General features: G+C 40.4%; 1 protein-coding gene across 2 annotated transcripts in view; it reads left to right on the forward strand.

Annotated features, from left to right (window-relative positions):
* The window catches only part of si:dkey-237h12.3 (teneurin-3), a 269,612-nt gene that overhangs the window by 59,620 nt on the left and 194,776 nt on the right, over positions 1 to 15,216 (forward strand). For both annotated transcript variants that reach the window (XM_022684019.2, XM_022684021.2), the window contains exon 3: positions 1,617 to 1,892. In XM_022684019.2, the coding sequence (XP_022539740.2) occupies positions 1,617 to 1,892 (276 nt within the window). The remainder of the gene's footprint in view (positions 1 to 1,616; positions 1,893 to 15,216) is intronic.

Below are 15,216 nucleotides of genomic sequence, written 5' to 3' on the forward strand. Positions count from 1 at the left end.
AACGTATTTCAGAGAACTACGTTCACACTTGCACCAACGTTGTAGGGAACAAAAGGTAGCACCACTTACAGAACCCGTTTTATGGCATCCATATTAATAACAGGCTGCTTTTCATTAACAACAGACTCACAAAGCAAACACTCTGCAAGTTTAAACTGCGGGAAACCAAATTCCGGAGGGCAGACCGGCTGGAGAACCGAGCAGAACCGGCAGGGAGTCAACACCAGGGCACAGCGGAGCTCAGCGAGAAACCGAGAGAGCTCGTTAACGAGACGAGCACACTGGGGGAACAGTAAACGAGCAGCAACCTGGATCAGGTGTATAACTAAGAGTTTGAGAGGGGGCGGGGCCAGTGTTCATCTGGATGGTGATGTTGAGCTGGAGAGAATCAAATCTTTCTTTATCTCATTACTTCAGTGTTTGTATAAACAATATACTCTGGTTTTGCCTGTATGCACACTTAAAACAAGTGTTCTTCATGAGGTTCTTTAAGGAAGACAGTGGGCCTACAGAGAATCATGGCAGTCTGGAACCTTAAAAAGTAATTTGCCAAATTAGTGTAACTTTTAGATTGGTGGAATACCTGTAGATATGTTTTGGGTTCCATTACTGATGCAAAACAGAGTTTTTAATCAATTCTCCCTGTGTACACTCTTACAACAAAGGTTCTTTAAGGGTTTTTTATTAAAGACAATGGTTCAACATAGAGCCATAGCTAAAACTATTTGGAAGTTTAAATGGCTTATTTGCCTGATTTTAAGCAACCTTTGCACTGGTGGAAAACCTGTAGATAGTGTGTAGATGGTTCTGCATAACCTCATATGGTTACACTATCCACTATACACCAACAAAAGTTTGCTTGTGAACTACTACATGATGCGGGAGACTGGGGTTCAATTCCCTGTCTAGGTGACTATACTGACATACACCAATAAGAGTCCTTGTTCAAGACTTCTAACACTACATTGGCCCACCTCTTTAAGTTGTTCTGGGTAAGAGCGTCAATCAAATGCCATAAATATAATATAGTGGTATGGAAAACATCTTGATCTTGTTCCAATGGTTCTAGAAACAGCATACTCTAATTTTGCCCCTAAAACAAAGGTTCTAAAACAAAGGTTGTTAAAGGATTCTTTTGAGACAACAATGGGTCTGCAAGAATCATGGCAGTTTTATAAGCTTAAATAAGTCTTATATTGAGTGTGATCACAGAACCATTCAGTGGGAGGGCTTAAAGATTGAGAAACCCGCCTATTAGTTAGCTGGGCCGTGCTAACATGGTAGTAGTGATGTGGGATGAGGCCCATAGGGACAGGAAATGGCATAAGACACAGTTTCTTGCTAATATGATCTGTTTTGCAAGTTAGCAAACAGGAATGAGACTGAACACATCAGAAAAAAACCACTGACGAGACATTTGTGCAAATCCTGGTCCCAGTTAAGCAACACAGCAAATGGAAAAATAAATTATAGCCTCCTAACTTGTTGCTGTCATCTCAGAACAAGGCAAAATGGTCTTAGTAACCGTCACAGCGCCCCCTGCTGTGTATGTATACAAATCTGCAGACCAGTGCTCATGCTAAAACTGTCCACCCTGTTTGCTTCTCGTCCTGCAGGTCAGACTCTGTCCCTTCGCCAGCTCGGGATCTGCGGCCCGGCGCCTCGCCGCGGTCTGAGCTTCTGCGCCGAAACCGGACTCCATCACCACGTCCAGCCTGCCGGACCTGACCACCTCCAGAACATGGGCGGGGGGATCTCCCCGGACTGCGCCATTCGGTTGTGGGGGCGGGGCATGAAGCCCCACGGACACGACTCTCGCATGTCCAGCCAGTCAAACTCCGCCCTGACCCTGACGGACACGGAGCAGGACAACAAATCCGACCACGACAGTGGTGAGTACACACACAAACACACACACACACACACACACACACACACACACACACACACACACTTACATACTCGCAGTGGTATTATGACTGTGTGGGGTGTGTAAATAAGGCTGTGTCACAATCTGGAGTAATGCAAGGCCTGGAGGTATAGTCTGATTAATTTAACCCTTAGAAGTCAAACGTATAGTCCAATTTTATAGTAAGTTTCTTTAATATCTGTGTAGTTACACATTAACAAGCATGTAATAACAGTGTAACTACTGGTGAAGTACACATTGTTGCATATTAATTACACGTGTGTCAGCATCAATTTTGACTTGTGTATAATAAGGTGTGTGTACTTACATGATTGCACATTTTGAAAAAATCTAAAAATTATTATTATGATTTCATCATTGGATGATGGACAACATATTGTATCTTTACAATTGTAATAAAGCTGTACCAATGTGTAATTCACCAGTATTTACACTGTTATTAAATGCATTGTTAATGTGTAATAACACAAATATCAGAGACACGTATTATAAAGTTAAATGACACTTATTGCAGTTATTTGAGAGTAATTAATAAAAAATGATTTTAATTAAATTTCTCTTCATTACATGTGTTTGAGGCACTGTAAACACATTACAGACACAAGGTTCAAAAAGTACTTTTTAAGTTTCAGTAGTATCCGGGCTGCCTCCAAATTTTACTTAATAATAAAAAAAAAAAAAAAAAAAAAAAATATATATATATATATATATATATATATATATATATATATATATATATATATATATATATAAATATATATATGTTTTCTAAATGTAACAAATTTCTGGAAAAAAACATAACATGCAATAGTGCGTTATTATGCAATTGTGCATTAAATATTCTTTATTGTTAAATTTAGTAAATATATAATGTGTCTAAAATGTGCATATGCACAAACATATTTATATATCTTTTTCCCTTTTAGTTGAATAAGTTAAATATTTAAAATTACTTTTAAAATATTTTGAGAGGTCATTTCCAGAATTTTTGCACCTAGCTGTAATTTTCTGAAAAAGTAACCATAAAAACAGCCTTATTCTTTCTTTTTCATTTTGAAGAGTGTCAGAAATGTGGACTCAACAATAAATAAAATTATTTACATAACTGTGTAACAATAAAAAAATTAAAACAAAAAAAAATAGTTTATAGATTATATAACTGCACTAGAAATTACATAAGATCAGTGCTGCAGACTTCTAAGGGTTAAATTTCGCTGTTAGTGGTCTGTGTGATTGTAGCCGCAGGTGTGTACAGGTGCATTGTGGGAATTCTATGCGTTTGATGTTGGTAATGTTGCTGGTTTAGAGGAAGCTTTGGGACGAAGCTGGAGCATAAACTCACACTCCGGAACATTCCACTGGGTTTAACTGGGCCAAGCGAGCACACACACACTCACACACACACACACACACTTACACAGTCACACACACGCACACACACTGGCAGTGCAGTGCGGAGAGCAGCGGTGGTTTGAAGTGTAAATTGGCTGGTGTGTGAACGCGGGGCCTGAAGGAGTGTGGGAACGACTTTGAAATCAGCAAATCGTCTGCCATCAAACGCGGGCGTGTGCGGCGGCTGCGGTTAAGCAGACGGTCTGTCTGAAGGCCGTATAGAGTCCATACGCTACCCTGATCAGACGGCAGCGGGAGAACCACGGGGGGCTGTTTTATATCAGCTGTAATTCAGGATTCACATCAGTCTGAGTGACGGACCTCCGCTGAAACTGACTGCAGAATTATGCTTAGATTAAAGAGTCAGTGTTTTATTTCATGTGTGGTATTAATATGACAAAACCAAGTTAATAAAACACACACCAGAAACACACAGAGCTTACATTAATATTACATTACATTACAGAATCTTATATGTGACTATATGTGTGCCATAAAATATGTATAAACTATATATGCAGCTCTGGACACACTTCAGTTTCTGAATCATTTTCTTCGATTTTGCTATTTATAGATATATGTTTGAGTAAAATTAACCATGTTGTATTATTCTATAAACTATGGCTAAAAATTCTTCCAAATTTCCCCCCAAAATATTGTCATTTAGAGTATTTATTTGCAGAACATAAGAAATGTCTGAAAAAACATAAAAGACACAGAGCTTTCAGACCTCAAATAATGCAAAGAAAATAAGTTCATATTCATAAAGTTTGAAGAGTTCAGAAATCACTATTTGGTGGAATAACCCTGGTTTTTCTTTTTTGCATCTTGGCATGTTCTCCTCCACCAGTCTTACACACTTCTTATACAACCAAACATACTAATATTAACTTTTATTTTGCAAATAAAGGTAAATATTAGTATGTTTGGTTGTATAAGCAAAGATAACAACTGCACAAGCCAAATAACAACTGCTAAATTCACCCTGTTAAAAAGTAAAAAAAAAAAAAAATGGAGGTACAAGGTTTTTGCATAACAGAAATGTAGGTACCCTAGCCAGCCAGTAGGTGGCAGCACCACCAGTAATGCCCAATGCAAGCAACACCAGAAGAAGAAATAGGGGTGTGGCTTCACATGGAACAAAAGCTCTCCTGAGGCAGGAACAAAGCCTTTTTGAGTTTGCCCATAGACAGGTAAACATCTGAATAAAGAGACAAGAACATCAAGACCAAGGCCTCTCCTTTGTTCTACCAAGAGAACAAAGAAAACATCTTTAGGCCTACATCTTCAAGATAACAACATTAGCCAAACGTCTGATCAATGTTTCCACACGGCTATTTCTCCAAGACAAGCTTGCACGAGATACACAGCTCGGAAAAGACATGAAAAGTGGCCCGACCCTTCTCTTAACTGTGTACAAATTTCCTGGACCCAAAACCAGAAGGACGAATCATTCCCAGAAGAGTTTCCTGGACGTCGTCAAAACCCTTTCTACAAGAAGGCTGACAATTCCCTCAATCCAGTGAGGATGGAAAACATGGATATTTTCTAACATATCCATTGCGTAAGACTGAACTTTAAAACATCTGGGCATAGTTTAGATAAAGAACATTTTATCTTTAACTTACTGTATTTTACATTTTACGTAAGTGTAATTTAATTTATGAAATCTGCAACTGTTTATGTTCTCTAAACTAAATTCTGTGAGCAAACCAACCTACTCTTTCTAACACTGAAATACAGCTACTGTATTTCTCCCTTCTAAAAACTAGAATCTAGCAATAGCTTTAAAAGTCAGCTTCAGTCTCTTTGTTCTGGCTCAACAGAGACCTGAACAAAGAACAACTGATCTCAGTTACAGTTTAAGAGCCACGCTCCACGTTTAAACTCAGCGCCATTTATCCTTTGTCCGCGCGCACGCGCACACACGCACGCTCCTCTCGCGCGCACCCGCGAGAACACGTGCGCACACTCCGCATACGCGAAACCCCCCCTTCCTTCTCTATCGCACACGCACGCATGCACACACGCTCTCTCTCTCTCTCTCTCTCTCTCTCTCTCTCTCCCTCATACACACACCCTTAGCTAAATAACCATTTAGCTCTCATATTGTAAATATACTGACTGCTGTTTGTAATATTTGTGTTTAGATTAGTTTGTGTGTTAATAAATGTCCATTTATTTTCACCAAGTTGTCTGGGTTGATTTCATGAATGCTGGTTGCTGCCAATAACCATATAAAAGAATTCAATTAAAAACCTTCAGAATCTGAGTCAGCAATATCAGAATTTTAGTTATTGATTCAAATCCTGATATTGTGGCTTTTTATTTAATAACTTTATAAAAACAATTGTAGTTTTAATATTAATTAAATCTACAATATTTGTAAGGTGCAAGTAATTTTATGAGACTGATTACTTAATGAGATTTATGCCACCAGCACCTACAGAAATGATATGATTATTACGATGTATGGTTATATAAATGACTGTATTAAACCACTACATGGTTGATTGTAGGCTACATGTTTTTTTCTTCCACTTTTTATCACACATCTTTCTTTTTTGATCAATTTTAAAATTTAGATTTATATATTTTTTATATAATTTCACTCCAGCCAATCATGAACTTTCTCTTTTTCTATAATTTTCTGGATATAATTCTTCAACTTATAAACAAATAAGGCCATTGCTGTTTTAGCTCATAGCGTGATGAAGCTTTCAGTTAGCATAAGTATGTTAGCTCATGGTTAGCTTGTTAGCTTGTGGTTAGATTATCTGACCTTTAGAAGCCAATGCTGTGATTATTACTGATTATTATCTTCCTGATCTTACTGATTATTGTATTTTCTATATATGCTAAGCTAAATGTGTCCAGCTAAACTCTACTATGCTGTACTTTTGTGGAAAATAATATTCTAGTAGACAGAGAATGGAAACGTAAAATAAAGGTACTAGCATTAGCACACTTGGAGCAGCTGTACGATAGTCTGCTACAGATATTAATGCTGGAACTTCAGTAGATTTAGTGTGCCAATGGATAGAAGTAACTATTATGTTTGCAGTTAAATGTTAAAGATTTATATAAAAGTACATATCTTGAAGTATCACTGTAATACATTTTAGTTGAAAGTCTGCTCTGTTAACATAAAGCATGTTTATCATGAACCCTCTATTTTTAGTATATAAACCTGCGTTCACTGTATGCCGCTCTCTCTCTCTCTCTCTCTCTCTCTCTCTCTCTCTCCCTCTCTCTCATGTTGCGCTCTTCTGTACTGGAGTGTGTTAGCGTAGTGGCTAAGTGCTGAACCCTACAGACAGGAAGCTAATTATTCTCTCAGAGGAGCGCTGAGCCTCGCTGTTGATTTACTGGGACGCTAAAGGCAGCTACACCAGTTACATTCATTAGAAAATGGATTTGAGAAGTTGAATGATGTAAAATTAAAGGTTCTGCTGTTTGATGAATCTCGTTCTGCTTTTCCAGGAGCAAGAATTCACCAGTTCACCTTCAGGAGTCAGAACAAAGTCAGACTGCAGTTTATTACTAACTCTGATTCATACTTTCATTAAAACTGAGAGAAGTTTAGATTTCAAACTTTAATTTTGTCAAAAGACAAAAGTCCTTAACCAACAGGAATAACAAGCTAGCCTCTCTACATAGGGTGTGTTTTTGTGGATTACCAGCTGAGCTGGATTTTTTAGCAGGGTATTTTAAAGTTAAAAAAACAATCAGTAATAAATAAGAGCGACTGTGAGAAATGCCTACAGGAGTCCAATTCCAAACACTGTATAAAGTTTATAGAGGCGAGGCTCATATATGTTGGCTCACACATATATGTTGGCTATGACGAGTCTTTCTCTATAGCTGATGAGTGAGTATACAAGGGTTGGACAATGAACTGAAACTGAAACACCTGTCATTTTAGTGTGGGAGGTTTCATGGCTAAATTGGAGCAGCCTGGTGGCCAATCTTTATCAGTTGCACATTAAGCACCAGTAAGAGCAGAGTGTGAAGGATCAATTAACAGAGTAAGAGCTTTAACAGTTTTGCTCAAAATATTGCAGCACGCAACATTATGGGTGACATACCCATATACCCAGTTCAAAAGAGGACAAATTGTTGGTGCACTTCTTGGTGGCGCATCTGTGACCAAGACAGTAAGTCTTTGTGATGTATCAAGAGCCACGGTATCCAGGGTAATGTCAGCGTACCATCAAGAAGGACTCACCTCATCCAACAGGATTAACTGTGGACTGTGTGCTAACCCGGATTGTGTCCGGGCTGCCCAAATCACGGCAGAATTCAGTGTGCACCTCAACTCTCCTGTTTCCACCAGAACTGTCCGTCGGGACAATTAATTATTGTGGTGTAAAACCAGGTGTTTCTGTTACATTGTCCAAACCCTGGATATGCTTCACTATCCAAAATGCCCATGGCCACTTTGCTAGTGGTGGTGATAAATTACTCAGCTATGGATAGCAGCTATCTCAAGATGTATTCATCTGTATTTTATAACATTACATTTGTTAAGTGTTTATATTCATATATTTAACCCTAGGGTAGAAACTGCCCAGTTATCAAGTAATTCATAATAGTTAATGCCATTGATAGTAATAACTGAATAATTAATATAGGGTTCAATTGAAAATATAGCTCACTAGTTCACACTGCAGTTTAGTGACTGAGTGCAATAAAAAAATGTGACTACATTCTGTCATCATCATCTACTGTATGCATGCATGAGTCTCACAATACTTCACACTGATTGGTTTGTAGAATGTTGTCAGTTCAGGGAGCTGTCTTTCCATGTGTTGTGCTGAATTCTGCCACATTGCCAGAATGCGACTCCCTTCGAGTCAAGGTTTTCCAGCAGCAGAACAACTGTAACAGATTCCCCTCTGATTCCTTCTATTTCTGTTTATAAATAAGAGTTAATCTACAGTTACAGTAGATACAGGAATCACCTGCATAATTTGTTGTACTCATACTGCTGCGTGATCCACCTGCACACCAAGGGGGTCAGATTTCAGCACAACACTGCTTCTTTATTGGGTGATTAACTGTCCAAAAAAGTGTTTGGTTCTGTAAATCTGGCAAATGTTGGTGCTTTGGTCTGGACATTGGTTCATAGCATCACGCATACCTGCTATTTCAGATCAAACAAGGCAGGTGTGAAAGCAACGTACGTTTATTTGGGTTTATTTTAATGTTATATAGATTTATAAGGGTATATAATCTCACTCAACACTTTGCAGACTTCATTCGTCTGCAGTTTTGGGTTTAAATCGTAATAAAAGTGTGCACTGTGGTTTGCTCCAGTATCACTCTTGCTCTGCGTTCAGTGTAAGAGCTGTAATTATCAGCTATTTTCTGAACCATGTTCTTAATTATTGAGACCTGATGAAACGCTCTGCAAACGCCTGCATTTACAGCCTCACACTGATGAAGTTATTTTATCAAGTGGAAGCAGAATTACCCTGAAATGAAAACCTTGTACCTCTCTTTTTTCAATCTCTCTCTCTCTCTCTCTCTCTCTCTCTCTCTCTCGCTCACTCACTTACTCTCTCTATTTCCAGCCTGATTTCAAGACAAATTCATACATATGCAACTAAATGATCATTTCAGGATTTGTACAACATGTACTAAGTAAAGCTCAACCCTCGTTTATGTGCACCAATTACTGATGCAACCCAGACAAACAATCAAATGATTTGAATAGTGAATGTTACAACCCTAACCCTAAACTTAACATGAATAAGTGTTAAATATCAGTTAGACGTGAGTTCAGAAACAGAGTTAGACAGAGTTCAAAAGAGGAAAAATTGTTGGTGCGCGTCTTGCTGGCGCATCTGTGACCAAGACAGCAAGTCTTTGTGATGTATCAAGAGCCACGGTATCCAGCATACCACCAAGAAGGACGAACCACATCCAAAAGGATTAACTGTGGACTGTGTGCTAACCCGGATTGTATCCTTAAAAAACATAAAACTACGGCTGCCCAAATCTCGGCAGAATTCAATGTGCACCTCAACTCTCCTGTTTCAACCAGAACTGTCCGTCGGGACAATAAATTATTGTGCGCTAAAAGCAGGTGTTTCATTTTCATTGTCCAACCCTTAAACTTAACCATAACCTAAACTTAACCCAAACTTAACTTAAATTTAACGTAATGGTACACTTACAAACCTTCTCTCTCTCTCTCTCTCTCTCTCTCTCTCTCTCTCTCTCTCTCTCTTTCTTTCTGTGTCCAGTCTTCTCTCAAGGCAAATGCATACATATGCAATGAAATTACTACTTCAGGATTTGTACAACCCTTGTTCATGTGCACCAATTACAGATGCAACCCAGAAAAACAAAAATCAAATGATTTAACAGAGAGTATTGTTGCAAATCACCAGTCTAATTTTATTACCTGAACTCTAACCCTAACCTTAAGCTTAACCCAAACTTAACTTAAATTTAATCGAATCATGAGCTTAAGAACCTTTCTCTCCCTCTCCTTCTCTCTCTCTCTCTCTCTCTCTCCTGGTAAACCTGGCCTTTTCTCCTTTAGCGGGAGATTTATGTACACATGTAGATCGGACAGTGTTTAATTAAGCGCTCCCCGCTGAGCCGGGTCTGTTATAACACAGACCTGAAAGAGACCTTCGATTAAAGAGACTCCAGTTCTGCTCTGCAAACAGAGAGGAGTCTATTAAAGACTGATCTGGTGCTTCTCCACACGGACACGCTTCGGCACAGGGTGCTTACAATCTGGGCTGGGCCACTTTTCTCAGCGTGGTTAGCTTACCCTACCACAGAGCTGTGTGCTGTGGGGATTAATGACTTTGGGATCCAGTGACTGGCTAGCCGGGCCTGGCCAATGGGCTGGAGGCCTGAGTGCTAGTGCTGTTATCATGTAGTGCTGTAGTGATGGTGGATGAAGACTGTACTAGGTACTAGGTGTGTATTATGATGGTTTAGGTGATTGCGATTGTAATAACGATATTTTTGGCAAGATGACAAAACATTGAATAAAAACAATTTATAATTTTAAGAATAAAGTACTGTAGCAAGTTGAGAATAATACAATATTATTGCATACACTATGATTTGGCACTCCCCTAATTGAGATACATTATACTGGACAACTGTTGTACATATTTAATGGGAAATTAGAAGGGTGATTTTTTTTCTCTTTTTCTACAAACAGTAGAATAAACATATTTCAGGATAATTTTGCGACAATGATATTAAGCCTGTACCATGTTTTAGCTGTTGTGAAAGATCATCTCCTAAACATCTGGCATGTCTTTTGGGATGTTCTTGTTATGCAGGATGTCTTTCTGTCGCATTTGTTTGGCATTAGTTTGTGCTTGAGTATTGTATTTGCTAACACTGCAGTCGTAATGTGAGACTAGGCTCGTAGCCAGCATGCTAAGGCTACAGAAGTGATATTAATATAGCCCCAGTTCACTGACATGCTAATAACATGGTAGAAATGTGAGATTATATCCATATCCTATAGGCAGGGTACTAACACTGTGGTACTGCTGTCGGATTAGTCTAGTAGCTTGTGTATAAAAGCTCTGTGCATGAGGATTTAGCATGCTAATATGCTAACTCTCTGAAATCAGGGAGACACACTCAATATTAGTAACTCTACCAACAGATTTAGAATGAAACATCATGAAAGCTTCTGTGAGTGTAGTGTGGATCTCAATCACAGCACGGAACCATACACAGTTGTACAGTTTCTACAGTGTGCTAAAGTTAGCAGGGTTTAGACTGACGCTCTGTTGTTCCTGTTGTTCTGAAACTCAACTGAAACTAAAGGTATGTGCGTGCTGCTGGAGGTGCAGTATTACACAGCTTCCGTAATTCTGAAGTTATCATACCAACCTTTAAATAATGCAGGATTTGGGTATGAATTTTGGATGACGTGCCATCAGAAATGAGCGCAGATTGAAGATGGTTGTGCAGCTGCTGTTTGTGGGAGTCCACGGGTTCCTGCTGCTTCCAGCTGCTTTGAACAAGAAGAGCTCGTCAACGGTTTTCCAGCATGAGGAGGAAACACTGCTGCTGAAGAAAGAGGCTAAATAGCTAAATATCGCTGCGTTCGAGGGGACGGGTGTTGGGGAGCGTTTCGCCACGTGCATTTCAATGTAGGCCTCGTGTTTTCATGTTTCTGGAGTTGCACTTTATTTAGCACTTCGCCAGATTAGACAAACCAATTACAGCATGACAAATCAGTCCGTAATTACATCCCCGGCTTCTGAGCGGAGCGAGGCTGAGGAACCTTTCGCTACCTCTTATAGTCAGATTAGATGAAAGGCGACGCTGAAAGGCTTTTTAAAGGGCTTTAATGACCAAATGATGATTGAATATAAATTTAGAAAATTAGAAAATAAAGAGCTCGATGGTCCGGAAGCCTTTTCCCTCCAGGAATATTGTGCTGGAGAATGCGTGTGTGGAAGTGTGTGTGAGATCCGTGATTCTTTGGCAGCGCACTACCTGCCAAGTTCATTTTATGTTGTAAAGTTGTGGGTAACTTTTTGTCCCTTTGAGGAACTTTAGCTAATTTGTATTCCTGTAAGGAACGCGGCAGGCTTCCAGTGTCTGGCCAGCAAGCACTCTGTGACAAAAGTCATCAGCCTGAACAAAAGTTGGAGGAGCTCTTCGTTTGGGCAGAAAATAGCCTGGACGCCCAGCTGCCCTCTTTTTTTGTCCACTACTCCTCACCATTACCAGAGGATCAATGACCTCCGCATGGAACTGCAGGGGCTGGATGTGGGGTGGTTTACCTTCTTCCTGAAGGAACAGTTTGGTGGGAAATGAAACACATTCAGTTTCCTCACTTTCCTCACCTCGAGTGTAGTCAGTCACCCGAGACATGTTTGCTTCTGTAGTTCTGAAACCAGTGTAGTGATGTAGTGGTGATGGAGGTGTAGAGTGTAGGATAGCTACACTATCACCAAAAAATACCAAAACGTCTACTATTTATGTGAGTGTGGAGGTGTTCTGTGATTGCTAATTGATCTGATTAAGGGGCTTCACATGCATTAAGCAGGTATGTTGGTAGAGATGGGTAGATAACAGGTAGGTAAAGATAAAAGATAAGTAGGCTGACAGGTAGATATTGGTAAGATTTTAGGTAGAGACAGATAGGTACATAAATAGCTATCCAGGTATGCTGGTAGAGATATGTAGATCGAGACCTAGGTAGATTTTGTAGGTAGGTAGGCAGATAGGTAAGTGCATAGATAGCCAAGTATTTTAATAGAGATCTGTAGATAGCTATGTGGTGGTGGTAGTGGATGATGATTCACTATTTTAGATAGGTATTTAGTAATAGAGAAGTAGATAGGCAGTAGATAGGTTAAATATATGTACAATAAGTAGGAAAATATGTATAGTGGATGGATAGTAAATATAAAGTGAAGTAGGTGGGTAGGTACATAGAGAATTAAAAAGATATAGCTAGAGATATGTATGTAATTTAGTGGGTAAAGATAAATAGGCCTAACCCACTCCTAAAGGACACGTTTTACACATGCATTTCTGAACAATCTGAGAGATACAGAACCATCTTTGAAAGAGAGAGAGAAGTATGTGGACTGAGGCAGTAGAGTAATATTACAGGATTTTATAGTAGTTTGACTCGGGTTATGCAGTTTCATGCAGTTCTGGTGAGTTTTGTCCTGCACCGCATCACCAGAGTTACATAGTGCAGTTAGCAGAGTAAGATCAATTTAGTTGTCTCGGATACAGTCAGTACCCTGAATGTGTCAATAAGCTGAATATCTTTATCCTTAGGTAGAAATTCTGCTTTAAAACCTCTGCCAATTAAGGAATTCCTTCACCTTACCAACACTGATGCCGCTGCTATCGAAGTGTAAGACCAGGACGAGCTCTTTTACTTTCCTTTTATCCAGAGAACCAGGAGAGAACCACATTTTAATCAAAGCAGCTTACAAGTGCTCCCGATCACAGCGCTGACTGTCCCAGAGCGGCGGGCACAGACAGGTCCACGCGACTGCATCAGACGGACCCTCGCTCGCTCTTTAGCGGGGGTGCTTAACCAGCCATCTGTCATGGCTGTGATTTGTGCCCCGCCTCGGTCTATGACACCAAAATATTTACCCAATTGATGGCAGCTGGCGCGATGGCGCTGCGGCGCTGGTTGTTGCGAATGCGCTCGCACGTCCCCACAATCGCGCTCAGCGTGGTTGGGGTGAACAGCCATCTGCGCTACTTCCACAAATCCTGCCAGTCACTTCTAGCATTTCTCGGCAGTGTGTGTGTGTGTGTGTGTGTGTTAGTGTGTGTGTGTGTGTGGGGGGGGGGTGGGGGGTGGGGGGGGGTGGGGGTTGCTTTCTATAGTGTTTTTGTCCCGTGTAAGCTGGGATGCAAAACTTCAAACAGAAAAGCTGATGAGGTTCTCGTTTGAAGCTCTCTCATTACCGCCGGTCAACCGGTCACTGGGAGAGTGCAGGTCAGTGTCCGATAGCCACGATCAGCACCCAAGAGAACACACACCAACACACACACACCCACACACACACACAGCTTGCATTCCCTTCCAGTAATCAAACCAGTATTGTTATTTTATTCTGTAGAAGATAGATTTAAATGAAAGTTTTGAAGCATTGAAAGAAGGCTATAGGACCCTCTAGCCTGGATACTGGCTGTATAGAGGCATACAGATGTTGTAGCTGGGCCTGTAGATCCTGCTCTACACTTGTAGGTTGCTGAAGCTGCCATCCCAACTCCTCCCAGTTATGATAAATCTGGAGACCGAGTAAGACATGGAAGTGTTGCAATCTGGTGGAGACATTCTTTGAAAGCCTTGCTGTATGTGGGTGAGCATTATCCTGCTGAAAAATGCTAGTTGGAAGCCCTGCTATCGGAGGCAACACATGTGTCCGCTGGATCCCCTGCACATATCACTGAGCTGTCAGTGTCCTTTATATCACTACTAGGGGAGACCGACTGTTACGATACAATACGATGCTTCACAGATCATCACACCAGCGGTTCACCAGCGCTCACCACAAGTATTCCATACTCAAAACTCTCAAAAAACCTTTTGTCTTATTCCAAACAGAACCTGGATTATTTGCTAAAGACAATGGGGTTCCAGTTTGCAACAGTCTTGGAGGTTTCTCGATCAAATGAAGGTGATGGTGGTTGTGTGACGATTTCTCACCAGGAGGTACACTACCCACAATAACCTCTGAGAGCCTTTTTATAAGGGCAATAGGTGAAGCACTTTTATGTCCTCTTTACTTTTATGTATGTGGCAAGATCCAGGTTCTAATCAGATCACACAGGATGTCATTTACCTGATTCTGACAGAATTCGGAGTTAGATTCTGGCAGCAGGGCAGAATTTGGCACACCACATGGAAAGGCAACTTGTGGAACTGACAACAGGTGATGCTAATAATGTAGCAAAATTCCTTCATGTGCTAAGTCGCTAAACTACAGTGCAAAACCAAAACTAACCAGAATAAAACAAATCAGTTCTGACTTTGGTCAGGCGTTCAGATGTTTAAATGCCTTAATCACTATAAAATAAATTACAGATCATGTTCAGAGTTTGGTTCTGTTGGATAGAGTTTTGGATTCTTCAGAATCTGCAGTGCTGTAGATATGCTGAAGCTGAGACCCAGTTATCTCCAGCCCGGACCTCCCACGCCACTGATATTTCTATATATGAGGTGCCATATGGCCGGCGACTAACACTGTCAAATGTTCCAGTTTCTGTTATCTGTGATGTCAGAGCTGACCTTCTCCCGTGCCCTTGATGTTCTCCCACGGCGCTGCAGACGTCTCACAGCCGCTGGCCTTTTAAAGTGAAGGAGGTGTCGATCGGCTGCTGGACACATCTGTGAGGGCAGCATCTGCTGACCG

This window comes from Astyanax mexicanus, chromosome 10 (assembly GCF_023375975.1).
Source record: "Astyanax mexicanus isolate ESR-SI-001 chromosome 10, AstMex3_surface, whole genome shotgun sequence".
Taxonomy (NCBI): domain Eukaryota; kingdom Metazoa; phylum Chordata; class Actinopteri; order Characiformes; family Acestrorhamphidae; genus Astyanax; species Astyanax mexicanus.